At 37.6% G+C, this 25687-nt stretch overlaps 1 protein-coding gene across 3 annotated transcripts; it reads left to right on the forward strand.

Moving 5' to 3' along the window:
• The first annotated feature begins 5469 nt into the window (after positions 1–5469).
• Positions 5470–25238, forward strand: slc38a5a (solute carrier family 38 member 5a). Of its 3 annotated transcripts, none has more exons than XM_058390010.1 (16): positions 5470–5681; positions 11235–11364; positions 13547–13628; positions 14397–14512; positions 15199–15272; positions 15384–15476; positions 15575–15653; positions 18126–18208; positions 18404–18462; positions 18600–18755; positions 21139–21218; positions 21448–21548; positions 21662–21777; positions 22083–22227; positions 22393–22496; positions 23126–25238. In XM_058390010.1, exons 2-16 carry the CDS (start codon positions 11309–11311, stop codon positions 23225–23227), a joined length of 1446 nt encoding a protein of 481 aa, XP_058245993.1. In that variant the 5' UTR covers positions 5470–5681; positions 11235–11308; the 3' UTR covers positions 23228–25238. The 3 variants fall into 3 exon arrangements, with proteins under 3 accessions (XP_058245993.1, XP_058245994.1, XP_058245995.1); XM_058390011.1 differs by lacking the exon at positions 5470–5681 and adding an exon at positions 9537–9815; XM_058390012.1 differs by lacking the exon at positions 5470–5681 and adding an exon at positions 9873–10132.
• The last annotated feature ends 449 nt before the right edge of the window (positions 25239–25687 follow it).

Consider the following 25687-nt stretch of genomic DNA (forward strand, 5'->3'; position numbering starts at 1 on the left):
AAATGACATGACACATCTCTCTCTCTCTCTCTCTCTCTCTCTCTCTCTCTCTCTCTCTCTCTCTATATATATATATATATATATATATATATATATATATATATATTTATATATATATATATATAATTATTATTATTATTATTAACACTTGTTTTATATAATTATTACATCAACTTTAGGAAAGAGTTATTCAAAGAAAGCATCATTTATTTGATGCTTATAAATAAATACACCCAGCTCATTACAAACTACATTATTTGAGTGGAGGGTTTTTGTATTCACACCCAATGTCACATCCAATACAATCCACTGTCATTGTTTAGTATCAGCAGAATAACCATAATTCATAATATGTAATATAGCCTATTCTTTAAAGATCCTTTTATATATTATATTGCCAAAGATTTTGGGACACCCCTCCAAATCATTGAATTCAGGTGTTTTTTTTTAGGGGTTGGACTCGGCCCCTTAGTTCCAGTGAAAGGAACTCTTAATGCTTCAGCATACCAAGACATTTTGGACAATTTCATGCTCCCAACTTTTGGAGATGACCCCTTCCTGTTCCAACATGAAGCCAGGTCAAAACTGGGACGTCTACCATTACTTGCACATGGAGTTGGCCCAACCATTGCAGCTATAACAGCTTCAATTTTTCTGGGAAGGCTTTCCACAAGGTTTCCACAAGGAGTGTGTTTATGGGAATTTTTGACCAATCCTCTAGAAGCGCATTTGTGAGGTCAGGCACTGATGTTGGATGAGAAGGCCTGGCTCACAGTCTCCACTCTAATTCATCCCAAAGGTGTTCTATTAGGTTGAGGTCAGGACTCTGTGCAGGCTAGTCAAGTCCTTCTACACCAAACTCGCTCATCCATGTCTTTATGGACCTTGCTTTGTGCACTGGTGCACAGTCATGTTGGAACAGGAAGGGGTCATCTAAGGGGCCAAGCCCAACCCCTGACAAACAACACCTGAATTCAATGATTTGGTGGGGTGTCCCAAAACTTTTGGCAATGTAGTGTATAATTCAGATAATACAAAAAGGTTGTGGGCGGAGGGTAAATAAAACGTTAATAAAACTGGCATCCAGGAGATGGCAGCAGAGCTTTATTTCTAGTGATCTAGTAATAGTTTAGTGTGTATGTGTGTGTGTGTGTCTGTCTGTCTGTCTATCTATCTATCTATCTATCTATCTATCTATCTATCTATCTATCTATCTATCTATCTACCTTTGCTTGCCCAACATATCACCTTTGAGAATCAACTGTTCATCACTTGCTGTCTAATATATCCCTCAACAATTAAAGTTTAATTATAAAATTAAAGGTTGATTATATTGTTAATGATCTCAAAACACAATCAAGCTGATCCAATCCAATTCCTTTGGCCTACACATGCCATCTGTCAAATTGCATTTGCATGTCGTATACATGAAATATTTCTCTTTCACTTGTCAGTGTACAGTAGACAACAGATATCAAGAAAAGGGAAAAACAAAGAGGAAGAGGAAACTGAGAAAGCCATTTGTAGATATCCTGTTATGAAATATAAAGGGTGTTTCAAAATAGATAGATAGATAATTGAATAGGTAAGTTAATAACTTTGAGAAGTTCTATCATTCTATCATTCTGTCATTTTCAGCTTATTCGGTTTTTAGTCCAGAGGTTGCTGCCTTGATGCGTTGTTTAAATAAGAATTTATGTGATTTTGTTGTGTTCATTTTCCCTAAACTTTTAACCTGGATAACATGTGAGAGCAATTTCCACAACCCAGATTTCCTACTGCAGTCACGCCATCTGCATTTCAGAAAAGCTTGGTCATCCCACTTATCTTTCTACCCATCTGTAGAAAAATGCTGCAAGGAATTTGTCTGAATGTGTAAACAGGTAACGATACAGTTTGCTTATTGCAACAGGATACTCCATTTAGGAGATTTTGCCATAGTTTTGCCACACCTTCTCCCTCAGTGCGTTTTCTTTATTTTTTATTATTTTCATCATTGTACATTTATACTGAAGACACCCAAACTGTGTAAGAGCATGTATGGAATTATGTAGTGAACAAAAAAGTGTTAAATATCCCACTCAGATGGTTAAGGCTCTGGGTTGTTGATCAGAAGATCAGGGTTCCAGCACTGCCAAGCTACAACTGTTGGGCCCTTGAGCAAGGCCCCGAACCCCCCCGTTCCAGGGGGTGCGGCATCATGGGTGACCTTGTGCTCTGACCCCAATCTTCCAAAAATGGGATATGTGAAGAAAGACTTTCACTCTGCAGTAATGTATTTGTGACAAATAAAGACTTAGAATATGTTTTAGATTGTCCAAAGTAGCTAAATTTAGCTTTGATGACAGTTTGGCACACTCGTGGCATTCTCTCTTCAGATTCACGAGGCAGTCACCTGGAATGGTTTTCACTTCACAGGCGTGCCTTGTCAAGAGTAAATTGGTGGCATTTCTTGCCTTCTTAATGTGCTTTAGACCATCATTTGTCTAGTGCAAAGGAAGGGTGGGTACAGAGTCAGTAGCCCTATTAGTGCTACTACAACCACTGTACAAATCCATATTATGGTAAGAAACACTCAGATAAGTAAAGAGAAAAGACAGTGTATCATTAATTTAAGAAATGAAGGTTAGTCAGTCTGAAAAATCTTTAAATATATCCCAGAATGCAGTGGCTAAAACCATCAAACGCTATGATGAAGCTGGATCTCATGAGGATCGTCCCAGGAAAGGAAGGCCGAGTTACCTCTGCTGCAGAGAATATAAGTCTATTAAACTTAGCAGCCTCAGAAACCACCAATTTGCAACACCTCAGTTTACAGCCCACATAAATGCTTCCCAGGGTTGAAGTGGCAGATATATTTCAACATCATCTGTTCAGAGGAGACTGAGACCTCATGGTTGAATTGCAGCAAAGAAACCATTACTTCGGAAGAACAAGAAGTAGTACAGACTTGCCTCATGAGATAGTCATCTGGGAACATTTTCTAACAATCTTGAAGGAGTTCCCAGAGGTGTTGAGTACTTGCTTTTCCTTCACTCTCATGTTTAACACATCTCAGCTGGATTAAGACTGGATTAAGGCCAGTTCATCTGATGCAGCATGTCACATTTTTGGACAAATAGCTCTTACATTCCTAAAGGTGTGGACTTTAGATCAGTGGAAAACACAAGCAGTGGACATTAGATCAGCGGAAAACTGTCCCTTACTCTGATGAATCCAAATTTCTGATTTTTGCTTCTAACTGCCATGTCTTTGTTGGACATACAGAGGTTGAATGGACAGTTGCTGAAGGAGCCATGTAGGAGGAGTTTTGCTGGTGGATTGCATTTGGTTGCATTGGTTGCATTTGGCTTGCATTAATGGGGCCATCAATTGTTTCTAACAGGAAAAAGCCCCCAAACACACCTCTAGGTTATGTAAGAGCTATTTGTCCAAGAAGGAGAGTGATGGAGTGTTACATCAGATGACCTGGCCTCCATAATCACCCGATCTAAATCCCATTGAGATGGTTTAGGATGTGTTGGACAGGAAAAGCAGTCAACACCTCTTGGAACTCCTTCAAGATTGTTGGAAAACTATTACAGGTGACTACCTCAAGAGGCTGACTGAGAGAATGCCAAGAGACAAAGCTGTCATCAAAGAAAAGGTGGTTACTTTTCCATATTCCAGATTCCATATTTGCTCTGTCATAAATTCAGTGTCTTCAGTATTAATATATAATGTTGACAACAATAAAAATAAAGAAAAACTATTGAATATGAATGTGACTGGTCGTGTACATGCACAATTTTAAAGAGAAGACCCATTACATGGTCAAAGTATGTGGTCACCTGATCATCACACACATATGTGATATGTCTTTCCAAAACTGTTGCCACAATATTTGAAGAAGACAGTTTTCTAGTATACCTTTATTTGCTTTTGCTTCAATATTTCCCTTCACTGAAATTAATGGGCAAAAACATATTCTAGCATAACAACACCCCTGTGTACAAAGTATAAAAGCATGGCCAACGTTGGAGTTACAGAACTTGGTATGGATGCACTCGAGTAGCCTTTACAGAGACCTGACCTCAACTCTACGCCATTATTGTTCAGTTATCCTACACAGAGTCACACAGAACCTGGAGCCTATCCCAGAAGACTTGTAACATGAGTTGGGAGATACACTATATTGCCAAAGGTTTTAGGATGTCTGCCTTTACATGCACATGAATGTAATATAGGGCTGGTCTGCCCTTTGCAGATATAACAGCTTCAACTCTTCTGGGAAGGCTTTCCACAAGGTTTAGGAGTGTGTTTATTTTTGACCATTCCTCTAGAAGTGCATTTGTGAGGTCAGGCATTGATGTTGGACGTGAAGGCCTGGCTCCAGCTCTAATTCATCCCAAAGGTGTTCTATCGGGTTGAGGGCAGGACTCCACACCAAACTCGCTCATCCATGTCTTTTTGGACCTTGCTTTGTGCACTGGTGCACAGTCATGTTGGAACAGGAAGTGGTCATCCCCAAAGCATGAAACTGTCTAAAATGTATTGGTATGCTGAAGCATTAAGAGTTCCTTTCACTGGAACAAACACGCCAAGACCAACCCCTGAAAAACACCACCTGAATTCAATGATTTGGAGGGGTGTTCTGGCAATATAGTGTAACTTAAAGCCAGTCAGCCTACAACACATGTCTTTGGACTAGGGGAGGAAACAGCAGTATGTGAAGGAAACCCTCAACATGCAAACCTCACACATATGGAATCGAAACCCGTCCCTGCAGGTGTGAGGCAAAACATTTTTTCTTTTTTCTTTTTTTTCTGGACCTTAATCTAGAAACAGGGTTAAAAGTAACAGGGTTATCCTACTAATATCCTGTATATTTATAATAAACTATTAAGTCTATAATTTGGTGAACAGCACTTTTAAAGTGACCTTTAGCAGTCAGTATCACTGTATTATAGAAAATGGGAGGATATGAGAAAAACCTCTTTATCTTGTTTTTTTTACCATGATGATGATTCAACTTCCTGATGAAAAAGTCTAGGGTGAATTTATTCAGTTAACAGGATGGTGGGGGGTCCTCATAACCCACAATGGAGGACTTATGGAAAGCATGAAACGTTAAATTCATCTCAGTAGACACTTTAATGCAAAACATCACTAATTTGAAGTATAGCAATGATTTTATATCAGTGTAAGGTGATGGTCTAGTCGACTGTAGCTGCAGTACTGTAGATGCTTTATTATTGGTTTTCATTCGCCTAGATCAACATACTCGTAGGTTGTTGTAAAGGAATTTTTTTGAAAATGTCGTGTAAATACATAAATATTTGTATATGTAATGAGACACAATCGATACCACCAAACGCGGAATCACCCCTTTATTCTCAACATTGTGTGGGAAAAACCCTCAGAGGAGGAAAGTTTCCTCTTCTGGCTTACGCAAGCATGTGGGCGGGGCTAACCGTCAGCGCGCTCTTTTCTCATCGCTTTCATTCTGAAGTTCAAGTTTATTCTCATTATCTGTCTGTCTCTCTGTCTCTCTCTCTCTCGCTCTATGTCTCTCTCTCTCTCTGTCCTCCAGTCTTACTCTATATCCATCTACCCATCTGTCCATTCATCCTGATCCACTCTCCATCACCAAAGCATTACCCAAACACACAGGAAGCTTCAGAAAGTAGCTTGTAAGAAAGGTAAGGACAAAGGTCTGTTTCTTTAACAGGTTAGAATAAATATCTAATATTTAAATAAAGCATCTTATTATAGTTGATTCGTTTTTAATTAGTTTGTAATTGGTATATATTATTATTATTATTATTATTATTAATTGTATTACTTTTAAATACATTTCTGAACTTGGTCACACATCATTCTTAGTCTCCAGTTGGATACGTGTATTGTTTTTTTTTTTGTTTTTTTTTTTTAATTAATGATACTATTTCAGCTTCTTGATCTTGAACTTTATTTCTGATAGTTTAGTATTTCGTGTGTGTGATCTGTTTTGAGCGCCAAATTTGGGTGAATGAGAGCGTCTCCTTTTGATGATTGGCTTGATCGCTTCCGGTAGAGAGAGCACGTGCGCAGCATTTCACACGTGTATACACACCCGCGCCCTTTCATTTTACAATCCCTGTGAGGACATTTAACTGAAATGATTATTCTTTTTAATATAATCTTAAGCTTAATCTCGCATTTCTTTTCAAACCAAAACCTGCACTTTTCGTAAAGGTCAAATGCTTCCACATGGTCAAAACTGTTAGATACCCCTCTCCTTGTGAGCATCCTATTTGATCCCCAGAAAGATATACAAACATGTCCTCACACCTGTCTTTACCTCACCAGGATAATGGATCATAATATCTTTTTGCTTTATCTAATGACACGTAGTTGATTTCCAGTGAATTTCTCCAGAAATGAACATGTGGCTTGCGAATTTCCCATGCAGTATTTGGTAATGCTGGCCAAGTCTAGGTGGAAAAAAAACATGTGCTCTCATTTATTATTCAGTCTATTGGCATGTAATGTGTGTGTGTGTGTGTGTGTGTGTAAGAGAGAGAGAGAACTATAAATCTCAAATTCTACACACAGATCTGTACTATATATGCTCATATATAGATTGTTGGCTATAGGTTTAAAATGAAATACATCTCCAGCTCAAACAACTAATGTAATGTTTCCGTGACATACACGCTGCTTCGGCATCTTTATAATCTGCAGTTGTTTATAAGAAAAGTGTTTAAAAGTACCGGTGTGGGAACATTAGGACTTTCTCAGTGTAAAAGCCACGTGTGCTCATTCGAGTGTTTCCGTATTGAGTCATGGGGAAAATAGCTGCCACATCCTCCTTTCTGACAACAAAGAGCCATTAGCAACCATTCCGTCATGCAGTTCTCTGATTAAAAAAAAAACAAACACATGTGCTGTGCCCGGTATAGCCTGGGATGCAGTCTGGACAGCCACCTCAAATTTCTCACAGAATATCTGAATAAGAATTAGAAGTATTACATTTACAGTATTTGGCAGATGATCTTATACAGAGCTCCTTGTACAAGTGAGTGGTTGATAGTTAAAAGCTTAGCTCAAGGACCCAGCAATGGCAAATGGGACTTACAACCTTTGTATTCTGTAGGCCCGCATCTAAATCTGAGATCATTAAATCTAAAATCATTAAAATCTGAGCTACCACTGTCCTCTGGATGACACCCGTAAGTATAAATTTAACAGATGTAGTTCCTTAATTGCTATTTCCTTATACAATTTAACCTTCTATAGGGGTTTTCTGGTTATTTTTTTCATAGGTTGTCTGGGTCATTTCATATTTCATAGGTTGACAAGGTCATAAGGTCATAAGGTCATTTATCTGGCCTGCTTTCATTGCCTGGTTTTCCTTCTATATTTTCTACTTCTTTAAAGTAATTACATATGTCTTCACCTGTAGTAGTCTAAAAGAAGAATCCTGTGCTTTTACTGATTCAAGTAGTTTTCCACACAATCACATAAAAATGCTATAGTCTGTTTGTGAGTCTTGATTGTCAGTGCTTTGTGATATTCAGAAGTAAAGCTATAACTCAGATTTCAGACAAGTCTTCAGGACAAAAAATCTTTTCATGTTATGTTTCCTCTATTACACATTAAGCTGCTTTATATTGAAAGACATTTTTATGTAGTTTATATCAGCTATAACGTGATAATAGGAATAAACGTGTTTCTTGGACTACATTAAATACAACAGATAAAAGTACTATGCACCATTCTTTACTATAAAAAAAAAACGGTAGGTTTAGCAAATTGCTACACTGAGGACTACTCCCATTTTATTATAATACAGAGCACTGCTGGTGTGTGTGTGTGTGTGTGTGTCTGGAACAAAAGTTTATAGACAGAGCCACGTCTACACACTCAGCTGACCACACACACACACATACAAACCCAACCATTATTCGAAACTTTCATATAACCACTAATTATACACTGCACATAAGAGCTCGTCCTGAAAAGCACAAACGATATCAGTTCACTTTAAAGTCATAGTGCTGTTGCCATGTGGCATACAGTACTGAACATTGAGATCAATCACACTCCTTAATTATCCGTTATATTGTCGGTTAATAATGAATCAAATGTATAATAGTGATCTGAATGATGTCAATGTTTGGAGACCCAGACTGTGTTTAATACAGAAGAGATTTTTTATTACAGGTGGTTAGGTCAGGAATAATATAGGATAGGTTATGCTGTTACAAGAAATTCTTTAAGGACAAGATTAACAAGCTATGCTGCATGTCTAGTTGGAGGATGAACGATGTAGCAATTTCCATTCATCTCAGCTCTACCATTAAAGCTAGATAGATAGATACATACACAAAGCATCTCGAGACCGTTCATTTTCAATGAGCCTCCTGGTTACATAAGCGACAGTGACTGTTAGTGACCAGATATGGCCGTGTCCAGCGACGTGACGAAGTTCAGAAAGGTTTAACTTCAGACAAATATGGAGCCACTTGGTGCAGCGATTGTGATCCATAACAAAGAGCACCCACTGATTCTCCTTCATCTCATAAGATATAATGCTGGTAAGTTTTATATACAGAAGACAAATCTCCGTTCGGAAATTTTTGTTTCGTTTTAGCGGCAGGAAAGCCGATTTGCTGTCAAGTGGAATGCTAGTTGCGCCACAAACTGATAAACATTACTATAGCAACCGGTTAAAGGGACACCTACTGGCTATTTAGAGTAATGCAAATGGCAGATGTCTGTGTATTTGAATTTAGCTTTACAGCTATATAGACAAAAAAGCACAGTAATTATAAAAATACAAAAAGTCAACGTGAATGAAAATGGGTAATACATATTAAAATAAATAATGTAATATATAATAATATAATAAACAATGCAATATATACATTTCATACACACTCAGATGTAAAAATGTCATACTCCTCAGCGTACTCATTATTTTTTACTTAAGAGTCAACTCATTCTGTTGTAGAAAGTAAAGGAAAGAATTACAGCGCTTATAAAATGTTAATATAATGTAAAATGTATAAATAAGTCAGTCTTCACTTAAGACACTTTTGATATGTGATAAAGATGCGTGAGACCTCAAATACAGCAAGGTAACAGATTTTCTGCTGGTTGAAGCTCGGTGTGTGTTTATGGCTTCACTGTACCGGGTGCACATGGTAACCTTCAAAATGTCTGATCTCTTAATCGCATTACAAATGCTCCACAGCCAACAGGATGAACACACACACAGACACACAGGGATACATAAAACAAAACACACACACACGCACAGTATCAGGTAATCTCATATCATGTCATTCTTTATGGCTGCAATTCACAGACAAAATCACTTACATGTGCTCACACGCTTTTATGGCTATCCTTTGTTTAAGTGTCTAGTAACAAATACACACACACACACACACACACACATACACGTATTAATCCCACTTCCTCCACTGTATCTGTGTAAAGACAGATACGAGGTGAAATACTACACTGCTGTGTCGAGTGTGACAGATGGCACAGCAACCTAAACAGTCCAGAGAATTTTAATTGAAACTCTTAAAACACAAACACGAAAGTAAGACAGATAGAAACAGAAAGAAAGAAAGAAAGAACGAAAGAAAGTAAGAAAGACAGAGCAGGAGTGGAGCTCCCAGCTGTGAGTGGTTCTTTCGCTCCTGCATGAATCAGTTGTTCCTGGCAGGAGCGCTGTTGAGTGGTAGAGCAAGCATCAATACTGGCTGAGTCTTGCATCAGACAGGAACCACGCGCCCTCGAGACGGACGTGCTGCTACATGTTCTCTACTCGTACTGTGGTTAGTTACTATTTTCTTACTGTACATTTTCACTTGAGCGTATACTTGAGAAAGAGAGAGCACCTCTTGTTAGAAATTTAACAAAAAAACCCCTTTTGTCTCAGTTCGATTTGATGTGGATCTGCTTTAATGACAGTCAGTTAATTGTTGCAGTATGACAGCTCCTTCTGCTTTTATTCTAAATAGTTTGTACAGAGTTAGGAATAACCTGCTTTATTGAACTGCTTTTTAAATAAGAGTTTATGCTCCTCATTTGATCGAGTGATTAACAACTGCTGGATGTGTAGACTGAACAACCGGTTCATGGAAAAATGACAGTAGGTTGAAATTTGTTTGCTCTTTCCATTTATATTAATATTTTTTTTCCCAAAGTGTGTGTTTACATTCTGTAAATAAGTTTCACTTCTATCTTTATTTGGCTTTTAAATAGGTATAAGTTTCTCCTTCTTGAGCATCCCAGTGAAATTAAGGAACCTAAGGAATGCAGTGCGATACTCCAGACAAAGCTCTGTGTCATTCACTGTAAATGGAAAGGAATGAATGAGGAACTAGGACCAAGAAATGTCCTGCCAAAAGCTAATTAATTCTGTCTGAGATTCAAGGTTTCCTGAGTATTAAGCTTACAGTTGGTTTCTGTGTCACAAATTCTCGACATGAAGTGCCAATATGGGACCTGAGGCATGTCCAGCCTACCAGTCGCAATGTATTGCGTTCCGATCGGCGCATAAAGGCATATCTAGCTTTGTGTTTATGTTTTTTTTTTTTTTTACACACCAGGATACACACACACACACAAAATCTACATAGTCCTTCCCAGCCCAGGAAGGTGGAGCTCTACTCTGCGTCCACCTATATTTGCATTACCAGTAGTTCATGTAGAGACTTTTCTTTCTTTATTGTTAAATAATAAGGTGTAACTGTTTATTCAGGCTGAACCATGTGTCAGAAATGAAACTGCATCCTATATCGATATATACATTTAGCACAAAACAATATGTTTAACTAGCTTACAGTTCCAGGTGGTTTGAGCAAAAAGAGTAACAAGAAAACAACCAGCATGTATGCAAATCGCTCATACACACACGTTAACACTATAATGTCCACAACATACATTGTTTTCATGTTTACAGTCTTTGGTATGAACTATTAATTACTTCTCAATTTAGTACCAAACCTCTGTTCAACTGGTCCTAACAGTGTACAGATCCCCAGCCCCTTCTCACTATGCACTAAGGATATTAAATGTTTTTGTGAATGAGCACAAAGCTTGTACTCCAATCCTTCTGGCTGTAGGGATATACCTGCTTTTATCAGAGTGTTCAGAGAGAGAACATTGGGCATTATGTTTTAAACATCCTGTAAGTCTTTAAGGCCTTTATTAAATGCTTGTTTTTTTGTTTGTTTTTGCATGTTTTCCAGATATCATTTTCAGACTTTTCCTTGCTTAGAGGAACGGGTTCCCTGGCAGATCATCTCTGTTCAATCACTACACCATGGAGCTCGAAAAGTTGGAGAACGGCCACTGCGAGAAAAGAGGCGAAGAGGATGGGTACGTTCAAAGATCTTGTGAAGATCAGAATGAGGATCTCCACCTTTACTTCCCTCCCAAATTATACGACAAAGATATATTGCCACTCTAAAGATATTCAGATAGTTGTAACGTTACATGATTACTCTCATTATTCGATGTTAAGCACTTTTCATATACACAGATCTATACACTTTGACCTCATAATGTAAAGTTATTTAAAAACATCCCTGAATTGAAATATTCAGTGATGAACTATTGTTTTGTGAAGTGTTTATTTGTGAAGCAAATTGTAAGACAACCCCAAAATGAGAGAAAAAAAACATAGGAGGATTAGGTGCACACAAAGCACCACAGCTTAGACTTGCACAGAAATTAAATAAGACCTTATGAAGCATGACTGTGCACAAGATATAAATATGCAGCTGGATAATGAGTTTCACCTGAGGCTAATTCGTAACCTACTGTAGTGTTTCGGTCATCCTGACCCCTAGTGGGCAGGTGTAGTGTTACACTGAGCAAGCATGACTCAGCTAAAATCTACTGCACATCGGGTGAAGCCGCATAAATACATAAATTCATCCTAATCTTTAGTTTATATTTTATAGCTTATAGCTTTATTATATGAGACATTTGTGCACTTTGACTACTAAAACAATTACAGTCTGAGAGTTAACCATGTATACTTCTTTAAATGAGAAAGAAAAACACTTAGTGGGCAAATAGTCAGCCAGTTGTGGCTTAACTGTACTTAAAATGGGGAACAAAAACTTTCTCATGTTCAGAAAACTTTGACCGGTATTGTAAATTTGGAAAGAAAATGTAATGTAAATGTAACACATCATCATCATTACCGGTAGCTAGCTATCTAGAGCACTTTCTTGTCTAACATCAAATCAACATCGAGCAAGCAATCTGTATTTGAATTTGTGTGAATGTGTGTTTTGTGAATGTGTGTGCACACGTTCTTGTTTGCATTCAGTGTTTTTGTTCAACAAGATTCAGATTAGAGTGACCTGAACTATTCAGTGATAAATAAAAATGAGAAACAGAGCCTGATAAAACACGTTGAAACCTTTTCAATAAAAGCAGTTATTTGACTAAACAGTTCAGATAAAACTAAATCGTTCCTTTCATATTAATACCTTCATCTCTCTCTTAGCCAAAATTCCCACATATATCGTGTTTCTGATCAAATTTCAGTGTGTCTACTGTTTCCATCTGTTATAAGAGAAGCCAGATAAAGCATGTGATGTTTTCTGTAATAGGTTTTTAGTGTAATCAGTTAGCAGGAGCCTGAGATCATATGATGAGTTTGAAGGCCACAGCAATGTATCCTTCTAAAAATAGTTTTCAATTAAATTAGGCCACCCTAATTGAAATATTATAGCTTTTGGTAACTAGTTAGGAAGATGTTTTAGAATTCTACTTAATGTTAATGGCTTGATCAATGCTGATATTGCTGGCATTGGGTATTAAGAAGGCATGAATTGCAAATACCCATAAAAGTGCAGCTACACTGGCATTGTCATACCATGATGAAGTATGGTGGTGGTGGCAGCATCATGCTATGCTTCTCAGCATTGGGGATTAGGAGAATGGTTGAGAATTGAGGAAAGGATGAAGGTAGCCAAATACAGAGAACCTTTGTAGAAGACCAGCTCTAGAGTGCATACAACATCAGATTGGGGGGAAGGTTCAGATTTCAGTACAACAAGAAAATGAAACATGCAAAAGACAAGAAACAAGTCTAAGCCAAAGTCCAGATCTGAACTTCCTGGATCATTTGTAAAGAGGTCTAAAGATCATAGACCTGCTTCAGAGACACTCAAAATCCAATCTGATTAAGTATGACAAAATCTGCCAGCGTGGAAGAAACTCAGCAATTTCAGTTTTTGCTTCTTTAATACATTTCTAAACTTTCTTTTGATTGATGGCCCAAAAAAGCAACTTTAATTCATTCATAATTATAATTTTATTTATAATAATTAAATTATTTATGATATAATTAATTACAAATGATGAAATAATGGGTGGTAGAATGTATCTGTAGGTCAATGAAAGTTGGAAGGCAAACATGTGACATTCTAGAAAAGGTTTTGAAATTAAGAACCTAAATCTTTATCTGCACATCACTTCTCTTTTTCTCTTTGAAAAAGAAAAAGAAGCATTGAAAAAGCATGCACACTTGTTTGATTTCTAGGTTTGATGCCCTGGAGAACATGCCTGAGAGAGAAGAGTTCATACCCAAAAAGACAGATGGGAAGAAAGCTGAGTTTACGGATGTAAGTATTATCACGTGTGCGTAGACTCATGCGATCTCTCACGCTTGTCAGATTGTTTGGGAATGCTGATGCTTTTGTCAGGGGTGTCAATATTTATAGTTCATCTGTATTATTTTATGATGTTTGACCTTTGGATACGGTGATATAGGAAACTCGAGCAAACTTCACTTTCATGTTATCTCAACTAAAACAGTGGTTAGACCATAATTTGCCCACACAAGCCAATTCATTGGAGGGGAAAGAAGACAGGATGTGACAACACAGTTGCGGTTATTTTCATTTTATTTAGGTGAACATTGAGCAACCTGAGCCAACAGAAAACTAAAGGTGAAGTGAAGTGTCAGGTTCAGTCTGTACAGGCTTATATAGGCTTTCTGTCCAGGGTGACCCCATTTTGTGGAATAGTTTCCTCCAAGTTTCCTCAGTACCCTGGGTAAGAAAACGGTACAGAAAATTGATGGATGGATGGATGTTCTATAGGGTCTACTTCCTAATTCCTTTTTTGTTTGAATACCTTTCATATCAGTTAGTAAATTTTGGTTGAAGTCTACAAAGTCTGCAGTTCATCATGTTCATCATGAGACGCATGAGATGCTGTGTAAGTGTGATTAGTGTGACTGCAGGAATGGGTATTAATGGCACTGCTGATATGCTTTAATGTGCCTTGTGATTCTGTGAAGTCATTTAAAAAATGTAATTTTGTTTGGCAAAGCAGCACAAACTGGCAATGTAACACTTGTCAATTGACTGTTTTTTATTTATTTACAGTTTGTGGGGAAGACATCATTTGGGATGTCCATCTTCAATCTCAGTAACGCCATCATGGGCAGCGGCATTCTAGGTCTAGCGTATGCCATGGCCAACACTGGCATCGTCCTCTTTGGGTGAGTCACAATGTCATTTCAAAAGTATGTGTGATGTGTGGAATATTCTTATTAAATTGTAATTGACAGTCATTGTACAGAATACACACAAGTGTGTAAAGGCTTGAATAATGATTGGGACACTGCTGGTGTGTATTGTGCACTTTGTCTGAATCCTACATGAAAAAGTGAGAAGTTTTTTATTTGCAGTGCAGTGAAAGAATGTTAGTGTCTGGAGTTGGGGTGCTTTTATATTTAGCTAAGTTAAGTGTTCCCATGCCATCAAAATTGTGTCTCGGTTAAGTAAAGGTTGGATGTGTGTGTGTGTGTGTGAGGGAGAGAGAGAAAGAGGGAGAAGGGAGGGAGGGAGAGTTATGTGGGTTTTCTCCATGAAACAGCATCCGCCTTAGACGTATTTAGATGTGTGTGTGTGTGTGTGTGTGTGTGACGTGTCACTCCTCACCTACTCCAGTTACAAGATTTCTTTTTAAAGGCAAATGTCCTTAAAAATCAATGCACACAGCAGCGTGGTGTGGCTCAAGAAACAGTTCAGCTTCAGATGATGTCTAATGCTGTTAATGAGATTACAGGGCAGATTTATGTCTCGCATTGTTACTGAGAAACTCTACTGACAAAATAGATCAAAATCAACATGGCTTGTTTACTCTGGTTTAAACTGGTTTCTCTTTTTTGTTGTTTTTCTGTAGAATTCTGATCGTCCTTATTGCTATTTTGTCTGCGTACTCCATCCATCTGCTGCTGAAGTGTGCTGGAGTGGTCGGTAAGAGATCAGTCCTCAAATACACCTTTACATCAGTGACAGATCGTGTAATATTTGTGTGATTTTGAATTGAATTATACAATATCATCATACCGTTGTTTGTTATTTTAGGGATTCGTGCCTATGAGCAGTTGGGTTTTCGTGCATTTGGATCAGCAGGCAAAATCATAGCAGCCTGCGTTATAACTATTCACAACATTGGAGGTGAGACTGCAGGGATTAAACATATCTACAGTAATGATCCTGGAATTTACTCATTTCACAGAATTGTGCTTTTGTTCTTTCTCTTTGTTGCCCTACAGCCATGTCCAGCTACCTCTTTATTGTAAAGACGGAGTTGCCGGCTGTTATTTTAGGCCTGTTGAACAAAGATCTAGACTCGTAAGAAGTTTTTTTCTTCTATTTTTTATTCACATCAGTACTATAAAAAAATAATAATGGTGTGTTTAGATAAGGCGTGTTAAATCTTATCCAGATAGGGCAGGTGTGGGTGCGGGTTTTCATTTCAACCCAGCAGCAGTAATACCACGCAGACTATTGAAAGCCAAGATCAACTCATTAAACAAGTGGAATCAGGTTTGAGTCGACTCCTGCTTGACTGACTGAAAAACCTGCACCAACACTGGCCTTTTCTGGATATGATTATAGTGATGCTATATTTAAGGGTTTCTTTACACCACTGCATTTGCCTAGTAGGAATTGTTACGTTTGGTTCTTAGATGTTTGGTTTTGTTTCATATAAAGTACAATATAAGTAGATAATCAGAAAAGCAATAAAAAACATTGGCTGAGGGGTAGGGCTGCCCCTAATCGCGATTAGGATTATAGATGCCACGATTATGTAATCATTCAAAGCCGCGATTACAAAAAAAAACCTACTTACATTATTCTGCGTGCTTAAGGGGTGTTTATTGCATGTTACATTGCGAGGGGCGAATAAAGTCTTTTAATTGGCCTAATAGTCTGTAGGCGTGTCCTTATCAATGCCCCGATTATCCACTTGCGCATGTCTATCTCGTCATGTTAATTTCGCGAATATGTGCGCTGATAAAGAAACATCAGATAGTTTGCAAAGTGTTGCTGAGAAGAATCAAGAATTAGAACCGAAAAGACATGACTTTTGACTGACATCTCTCTGTGCACACACACACACGCCAAAATACCGCGAGAGTGTGCGCTGGAATATGCTCTATTAAAGCACCAAGACATTACAGTCTGAACTTCATGACTTTCTATTATTCACCTAATGCAGTATGTAAGTTAAAATACAAACATGGCCTAGGTGAACAATGGGCCAGAACAGACTCCATCATTCGGCTGTTCTGTCTATTAAAATAAGGAATTCTCAGCACTATAAATACTAGACTAGTATGGTGATTGACCGTCAAGTCTCAGAGATACTCTCTGATGATTCCACCCTCAAAGAAATAGGACAGAAAAGTCACCAAGATATGTATACTTAATGTAAATTGTGATAATCGCAATTAATAATCACAATTCCAATTCCAAGGGAATAATCGACAATTATGATTTTTGTCATAATCGTGCAGCCCTACTGAGGGGCATCTATGGCTGAAAGCCTAGTCCTAAAACTTTCATTCATTGGCAGAAATACAATAAAAAAATGTACACAAACATTTGCCATGTTTGCATAGTTATCACAAAAATCACTATCAAGTACAGAGAATACGTTAAATAAATGATTAGATTATTATATAAATAGCTAGGTTAAATCATCTTGTGTAACACATCCAGTGTTTATTTTCTATACTGAGTCCAAATATCTACAGCTCTGTCCTTTGGCTCAGTTTATGCCTCAGGGGTCAGTTTAGCAGTTTACATCTACAAAAGATTTGATGATGCAAAGCATGTTTTAATCCTGTAGTTCCTGATTCAGGTTCAGAGGAAATGATTCAGGTTCAAATCATTTCCTCAGTAAAGCCCCGCTCACATGTATACAAATATTTTAAAAACGAAATTTTTATCCTTACACAAAAATTCCAATTCAAGCAGCATATTTGAGAATATTGCCACTGGGCTAATCGATTTTTAAAAAGTATTTATTATAATTGTTGTATATAATTGTTGTTGTATTATAAAAGTTTGCTGCTCTGAGACATTTAACATTTATAGAAGGATTGTTGGATGTAAGTGCTTTCAGTGCTTATTGTTTTTTCCATTTTCTTGGTAAAATGGCAGGCTATATCATGGCTATATCAGAGGGAAGAGCAACTTTAAATCTATCTATACACCCTTACAATGTGTGTCATGACCTACACTAATAAATTAAACATTAGAACTATTGGCAAATTGCTGTGGTAGGACCGGAATAACACATTTCAGTCCATGCTGTTATACAACAATAATGCAATTCATGAGGAAGCTTTGCTTTCATGTCATGCTACATCACACCCCCTGGTGTGCATTGTCTTCATATAACCAAACATTTCCATCATGTAGTAGTGTATGATAGTTGACAAATATGTTTCATGGTGGTGGCACGGTGGCTTAGTGGTTAAGCCAAAGACAGTCCAAAGACATGCATCTAGGCAGATTGGAGTCTCTAAATTGCCCGTAGTGTGTGATTGCGTGAGTGAATGAGTGTGTGTGTGCCCTGCGATGGGTTGGCACTCCGTCGAGGGATAGGCACAGGCTCCCCGTGACCCAAGGATAAATCGGATAAGCGGTACAGACAATGAAATGAAATGAAAATGAAATGTTTCATGGTTTAATAAATGGATTAATAAATCATATTACTGTGAATTTGGATATCTAGTTCACGTGAAAATAATGTGTGTGCATGCTTTTGTTTTGTTTTTCTCAACCACTCTGTTGTTGTGTGTGTCCTCTTAGAGAGTGGTATGTGAATGGAAGCTATCTCATCATCATCGTCAGTGTCTGTATAATCTTACCGCTTGCCCTCATGCGCCATCTTGGTACGTCCACCCTCCTTTTTCGTTCTTAATCATTTTTTCCCCATTATCACATTTCATAGTTATGCACACTTACAGAGACACACTAAAACACAGAGTGTTTTAAATCCTTCATCTTACAGAAAGATTGTCATAATGAACTGTTACAGTTGGTGCTGTAATTTGCATATTTACATCATGCTGTAACATCACTTTCAGGGTATCTTGGCTACACCAGTGGTTTCTCGCTAACGTGCATGTTTTTCTTCCTCATATCTGTAAGTCCACTTCATTTATCCTGTCATCTCTCCATTCCTCCACCATTAAATAACTAGCCTGAAATTCAAAAGTTTGAAGAAAAGTGCCTTTTTATGCAATTACCTATAAATAAATATCTTCTTTCATGGTCCTATAGGTTATCTATAAGAAGTTTGTTATTGCGTGTTCATTAGAACACTCCAGCATCAGCACCAAACCCACTTCTATGCCTCAGCTTATCACTACAGGCACCCGTGATGAGTACATACACAACAGCACCTGTAAGGCAGAACTCATCACCCTCACACCACAGGTAAGATGTGCTGCTTTCTGTTTCCATAAATAAGAATCATAACTGAGAACAAAGATCAACACACATTTCACACCTGTATTGTGGCAACTAAATCAGGAGGTGCCTAGAGATTGGATTAATATTGGCAGTCGTAATGGCAGTTGCAGCGTTAGTAGGATCCATAGATGCTGTATTAGGAGTAGTAGTGGTAGTAGTAGTAGTGGTAGTCATAGTAGTTGAAGTAGTAGTAGCAGTAATATTATTCTTGGTTTTAATAGCGGTCGTAGTAATAGTACTGGTGTGCGCTAGAAGTAGTTATAATAGAGCAGATGTAGAATAGTAGCAGATGTAGTAGTAATAGTGCTGGTAATAGTAGTGATTGAAGTAGTAGCAGTAGTAGTAGTAGTAGTAGTAGTGCTGGTAGAAGTAGTGATGTAGTAGCACTAGCAGCAGTAGTAGTAGTAGTAGTAGTGCTGGTAATAGTAGTGATTGAAGTAGTAGCAGTGGTAGTAGTAGTAGTAGTAGTAGTGCTGGTAGAAGTAGTGATGTAGTAGCACTAGCAGCAGTAGTAGTAGTAGTAGTAGTAGTGCTGGTAATAGTAGTGATTGAAGTAGTAGCAGTAGTAGTAGTAGTAGTAGTAGTGCTGGTAGAAGTAGTGATGTAGTAGCACTAGCAGCAGTAGTAGTAGTAGTAGTAGTAGTAGTAGTAGTAGTAGTAGTAGTGCTGGTAATAGTAGTGATTGAAGTAGTAGCAGCAGTAGTAGTAGTAGTAGTAGTAGTAGTAGTAGTAGTAGTAGTAGTAGTGCTGGTAATAGTAGTGATTGAAGTAGTAGCAGCAGTAGTAGTAGTAGTAGTAGTAGTAGTAGTAGTAGTAGTAGTAGTGCTGGTAATAGTAGTGATTGAAGTAGTAGCAGTAGTAGTAGTAGTAGTAGTAGTAGTAGTAGTAGTAGTAGTGCTGGTAATAGTAGTGATTGAAGTAGTAGCAGTAGTAGTAGTAGTAGTAGTAGTAGTGCTGGTAATAGTAGTGATTGAAGTAGTAGCAGTAGTAGTAGTAGTAGTAGTAGTAGTGCTGGTAGAAGTAGTGATGTAGTAGCACTAGCAGCAGTAGTAGTAGTAGTAGTAGTGCTGGTAATAATAGTGATTGAAGTAGTAGCAGTAGTAGTAGTAGTAGTAGTAGTGCTGGTAGAAGTAGTGATGTAGTAGCACTAGCAGCAGTAGTAGTAGTAGTAGTAGTGCTGGTAATAATAGTGATTGAAGTAGTAGCAGTAGTAGTAGTAGTAGTAGTAGTGCTGGTAGAAGTAGTGATGTAGTAGCACTAGCAGCAGTAGTAGTAGTAGTAGTAGTAGTAGTAGTAGTAGTAGTGCTGGTAATAGTAGTGATTGAAGTAGTAGCAGCAGTAGTAGTAGTAGTAGTAGTAGTAGTAGTAGTAGTAGTAGTAGTAGTGCTGGTAATAGTAGTGATTGAAGTAGTAGCAGTAGTAGTAGTAGTAGTAGTAGTAGTAGTAGTAGTGCTGGTAATAGTAGTGATTGAAGTAGTAGCAGTAGTAGTAGTAGTAGTAGTAGTAGTGCTGGTAATAGTAGTGATTGAAGTAGTAGCAGTAGTAGTAGTAGTAGTAGTAGTAGTGCTGGTAGAAGTAGTGATGTAGTAGCACTAGCAGCAGTAGTAGTAGTAGTAGTAGTGCTGGTAATAGTAGTGATTGAAGTAGTAGCAGTAGTAGTAGTGGTAGTAGTAGTGCTGGTAGAAGTAGTGATGTAGTAGCACTAGCAGCAGTAGTAGTAGTAGTAGCAGTGCTGGTAATAGTAGTGATTGAAGTAGTAGCAGTAGTAGGAGTAGTGCTGGTAGAAGTAGTGATGTAGCACTAGCAGTAGTAGTAGTACTAGTAATAGTAGTGCTGGTAATAATAGTGATTGAAGTAGTAGCACTACTAGCAGTAGTAGTGCTGATGGTAGTTATTGACATAAGTAGCACTAGTAGAAGTAGTAGTAGTAGTGCTGGTAATAGTAGTGATTGAAGTAGTAGTAATAGTAGTAGTAGTAGTAGTGATTGATGTAAGTAACACTAGTAGCAGTAGTAGTAGTGCTGGTAGTAGTCACAGTGATCAAAGTGGTATTAGTAGTAGTAATAGTAGTGGGTGTAGTAATAGTTATCAGTTGTAGTCATTGTAGTAATAGTAGTAGAAGTATTTGTTGTTGTCCTGGTAGTGGATATAATAGTAATGGTAGTAGTAATAGTGGTTGTAGTTGTGGTAGTGGTAGTAGTATTCAGTGTAGTAGTGCTAGTAGTAGTGTCTGTTGTCATGGCAGTTGTAGTAGGTAAAATAGTGGTTGTAGTTGTAATAGTAGTAGTTGTTGTGTTTTAGCCATGTTACACTGAAGCTGATGAGCTGTTTACATTGTGTTATGCAGGCTGCGTATACCATTCCTATTCTGGCTTTCGCTTTTGTGTGTCACCCTGAAGTGCTGCCCATATACACGGAACTGAAAAAGTAAGTCTGGGTCACATGTACACACACTAACCACTTTAACAATTTACCTTAATTCATACCAATTATGTATGAATATTAATGAGTTGCATTGCTTGTTCTTTTTTCATAAACTGTTAAATTAAAGGATCCTTAATGTAAAGATTACCTGTTAATTGTTAATTTTATGCTGGTTGCTAATGAATGTCTTTGATTTTGTCTGTGTGTATATTCTGTCATTTATCTACACCAGTCCAACTAAGAAGCGCATGCAGAATGTGGCTAACATCTCCATCCTGGCCATGTTCATCATGTACCTACTAACTGCCATCTTTGGCTACCTCACTTTCTATGGTAAGCATGTGCTAGTGTTGTAAGATCAGATTATATATTCTGGGTTTCTGAGTGAGTATAGTCTGTTAATGTGCTGTTTACACTCTGAGACCTATGTATGTATGTGTTTGCAGATATGGTAAATGATGAACTCCTGAAAAGTTACTCCACCGATGACAAACTGATGCTGTGTGTGCGCCTGGCTGTGCTGGTTGCTGTCACTCTCACTGTGCCTGTCGTTCTCTTCCCGGTAAAATACACACACATGCACACACACACACACACACACACACACACATGCACACACATCAGTTTTTCTAGAATTGTGAGGACTTATCTAGGTATGTCTTCAACTAACCATAAACAACTGTATCTTTTAGTTTTTCAAGTAAAAGCTATAAAAGTATTGTGTTTTTGATGACATTATGGAGATAACATATAGATACGTGTACACACACTTTTCAGCATTTGAATTTATTATAGCCCAAATGCTTTAAATATGGGATCATTTCTTTTTGTTAAAAAGCAGTGTGCATTCTGTGTGTGTGTGTTCAGATCCGCCGTGCTGTTCAGCAGCTGCTGTTCCCTGATAAACCGTTCCACTGGTTACGTCACATCGCCATCGCTGTTATTCTCCTCATCTTGGTCAACATCCTTGTCATCTTTGTCCCCGACATCAGAGATATCTTTGGTGTCATCGGTAAGCTTGTCTAGTATTTTATAACAGCAAAAAGGCTGGGTTTAAAGACCTTGACCTGTTTATCCCTAACCCCAGCATTTTTTATACATAATAATAATGATAATGGGTCAGGACTAACAACATGGTAAACCTTTTTTTTGTGAACCTTTTTTTTTTTTTACCCAGGAGCCACATCAGCACCCAGTCTTATTTTCATTCTGCCTGGAATATTTTACATCCGCATCATACCTGAAGAACAGGAACCACTGAAATCTCGACCAAAGATCCAGGTAAATATACTATATGGCGAACTTAGTCCTACACATCATTTCACAGCAAGTCAGAATTGAAAAAAATCTTCAAAAGAGCTGATATTCATTAAAGTTGGATCTAATCAAGTGAATGAAGAACGAACTTTCACAAATTTCACCATCAGTGTGTTTTATAACTATCTATAAAATGTATAAAATTATCTATAAAATCAAACACATCAGGTCAGAGTGCACTTAAAAATCTTAGTGTGTTAGATTTGGTTGGGGGAAAAAATAGTTAAGTTGTCTTTATTTGTCACATATACATTACTGCACAGTAAAATTCTTTCTTCACATATCCCATCCTCGGGGTCAGAGCACAGGGTCAGCCATGTTGCAGCTCCCCTGGAGAAGGGTGGGATGAGGGCCTTACTCAAGGGCCTAATGGTGGCAGCTTGGCAGTGCAGGGGCTTGAACCCCAATCTTCCGGTCAACGACCCAGAGCCTTAACCACTTGAGCCACCAGCGCCCAAATATGAATTGAGTGTCTGTAAGACTCCCAATTCAGAAAATGCCAAGAAACAAAGTCTCACCATGCACCATGTCTTCTCACTCACCTGAATTATTATCTGAAATGTTTGTATTTGTTTCTCTTTTTTGTCTTTCAGGCAGCAATGTTTGCAGCATTGGGCTTCATGTTCATGGTGATGAGCATTACCTCCATCATCATCCAGTGGGTGACCGGGGGCCGTCGTGTGGGAGGACACTAACAGGCATTAAGACAGCAGTAAGCAGTGCAGCGAAGATGCACACACAAGCACACACTTTCCATCACTTACCATCAAACAACGTGGACCTCGAAAACCGAGGGCGCTACAGCCCACAGCAACAACTGTGAGACATCGCTGTGAAGCATGCTCTCTGAAGACTTTACACAAGACTCGTGTCATCTTTTTATATAAGTATCCCAGAATCTACCACCATTATAAATACTGGACCAGATGGATGGATGGATGGATGGATAGATGACAGCAGAACAAACATCATACATTCAGCAGTTCTCAGATTTTTTTCAGTATCAGTTTAATTTCAGCTCATCATAGGATTTTATTGGAACTGTGAACAGAAACCTACTGATAAGCTCTCCAACACTGCGACACCCTGACAGTAAACTTTTTCTTCTTAACCAATTTATGCTCATACTGGAATATTTGTACTGTAGTTATGGTCTATAAGACTTATTTTCTGAGACTTTTACACATATTTACAAAATTCCAAAGACCAAAGACAAACTAAAGACCATATTACAACCAAAAAAGAAAACTACACAGTGTTGAAATAAAATTGAGCTGAAAGGTTTAAACTAAAATAATATAAGTAGTTAAACGATTAATAAAAAGGGCTTTGGGGGGAGAATGACCAAAAATGTAACATATATAACATGAGAGCTAATACAAAATCTAAAATATTGCTTACATCGGATATGTTCTGTTATGTTTTACATCACAGCAGGATGTTTAAAGAGCAAATTATGAGGTCATTTTTTGTTGTAAATTATTGCACAAAGATAGTTCTGTGTGTGTTTTTTCAGTACATCTTAATGCACAGAAAGGCTGCAAATCTTTTAAAAAGCTGAGTTTAATTTACTTCCAGTACATGCAGATGCATTTTCATGACTATTTACATAAAATTAAGTACGGAAAAAAAAAAAAAAGTTACACTAATTTCTGTAAATGCTGGTTCTCTTCTCAGATTACTCATATTGATTACTCACACAGAAAACTCCTACTCCTACTCTTTACACCATCATTTCTGTCTTTGCCTGTAGTTTTACTCATTTTTACTTTAATGCACATTCCTCTTCCTCTTGTTTGAGGTTTTCTCACCTGCTTTGTGATAAAAAAGTTGTACCTCTCACCTGTGTAGGTTTAAAAGTCAGCCCTGGTGCATGGGGAAAGTTAGGTAATGCTTTATGTTGATGACACTTGACCACAATATATATGATATATATAGATGTATATGATATATATCAGATGTTCACATTTAGTCTGCTATATATAATAGAACATTTCTGAAACATTTCCTTTTTTTTCACATGCAGAAAGAAGTTACATTTCAAAATCTGGTTACCCCAAAAGTTAAAATGTAAAGAAAACCAAGAATCGCAGACATTTTGACAGCCGAAAGCTGATTAGAAAATGAACTGATTAGGGTTATATTTCAGTCAGATAGCATGTAACTCCCCAGCAGCTTCATCACTCAGTGTGTCAAGAACAATCCTCACAATCCTTACCCTCTATGAACTTTGACAGAAGAAAATAAATGTTAGCTTTTCCAAGTAAATTTTTGATGAAATATATCTTGTTTTGTAAATCTTTTGTAAAGAAGTAAAGTCAGATTTCTGCTGCAGTGATATCGAACAGGGTTTCCTAAACCACCACACCGATGACTTCTGACGTATTACACTCCTGTAACAAAAAACTGTGCACTTTTATTTGTCAGCTTCTGGTTATTTTGTCAACAAACACTGAATGTTCATGTCTTCATGCATGTTTAGTTCTTTTCTGTAACCAGTTTAGAAAGTGCTGTGTACTGTAGGTCATGTGAGCAGTATTGACCCGTTCAATCAAAAGTGTTGCCAAATGTTATAAAGTCTGCACCTACAAAAAAAATTTTTTTATATAAATTTTGTATAAATTTATAACATGGACCAAACATTTGATGCAGGAAATTGTGTACAAAATATGAAAATAAACATAAGTTATTTGTTGTTTGTAAATACTTTTCGTGCTGGGTCTGTATTTTTTAGGCAAACATTTCTGAAAAACTTGACAGTTGACTTAACAAAAAAACCCCCAAACAAACTCCATTTGATTGTTAAAAAGTGCCTAAAGGAAAGCCATTTTTTTTGTGTGTGTGAATATTAATTTATATATTTACATATATTTTGGGGGAAAACGATCTTATGTGCATTTAGTTCATATGCTTGTTGAATAAAGTTGATATGAAGTAAAGAAGCTTTATCTTCATTTGGATTCGACAATTTCTCTCTTTTTTAGGTTTAACGATTCTCCAGTGGATTCGTTTAGAAAGAGAAGATGTACAACGCATTCTTACGTTATTAAAAATCCAGGTGTGAAGAATAATGCAGTAACTGTCCTCTTTATTAGGAACCCCAGTATACCTTCATGCAGTTCTCTAATCAGCCGGTCATATTGTTGCAGCACAAT

Source organism: Hemibagrus wyckioides, linkage group LG05 (assembly GCF_019097595.1).
Source record: "Hemibagrus wyckioides isolate EC202008001 linkage group LG05, SWU_Hwy_1.0, whole genome shotgun sequence".
In the NCBI taxonomy this organism is placed as follows: domain Eukaryota; kingdom Metazoa; phylum Chordata; class Actinopteri; order Siluriformes; family Bagridae; genus Hemibagrus; species Hemibagrus wyckioides.

Excerpts from the sequence above, each read along its gene's own strand:
- slc38a5a (XM_058390010.1), top strand. The coding sequence starts at position 11,309 with ATGGAGCTCGAAAAGTTGGAGAACGGCCACTGCGAGAAAAGAGGCGAA. Across the intron at positions 18,209-18,403 it reads TGCCCTCATGCGCCATCTTG|GGTATCTTGGCTACACCAGT; the intron begins GTACGTCCACCC and ends CATCACTTTCAG. Across the intron at positions 18,463-18,599 it reads TGTTTTTCTTCCTCATATCT|GTTATCTATAAGAAGTTTGT; the intron begins GTAAGTCCACTT and ends ATGGTCCTATAG.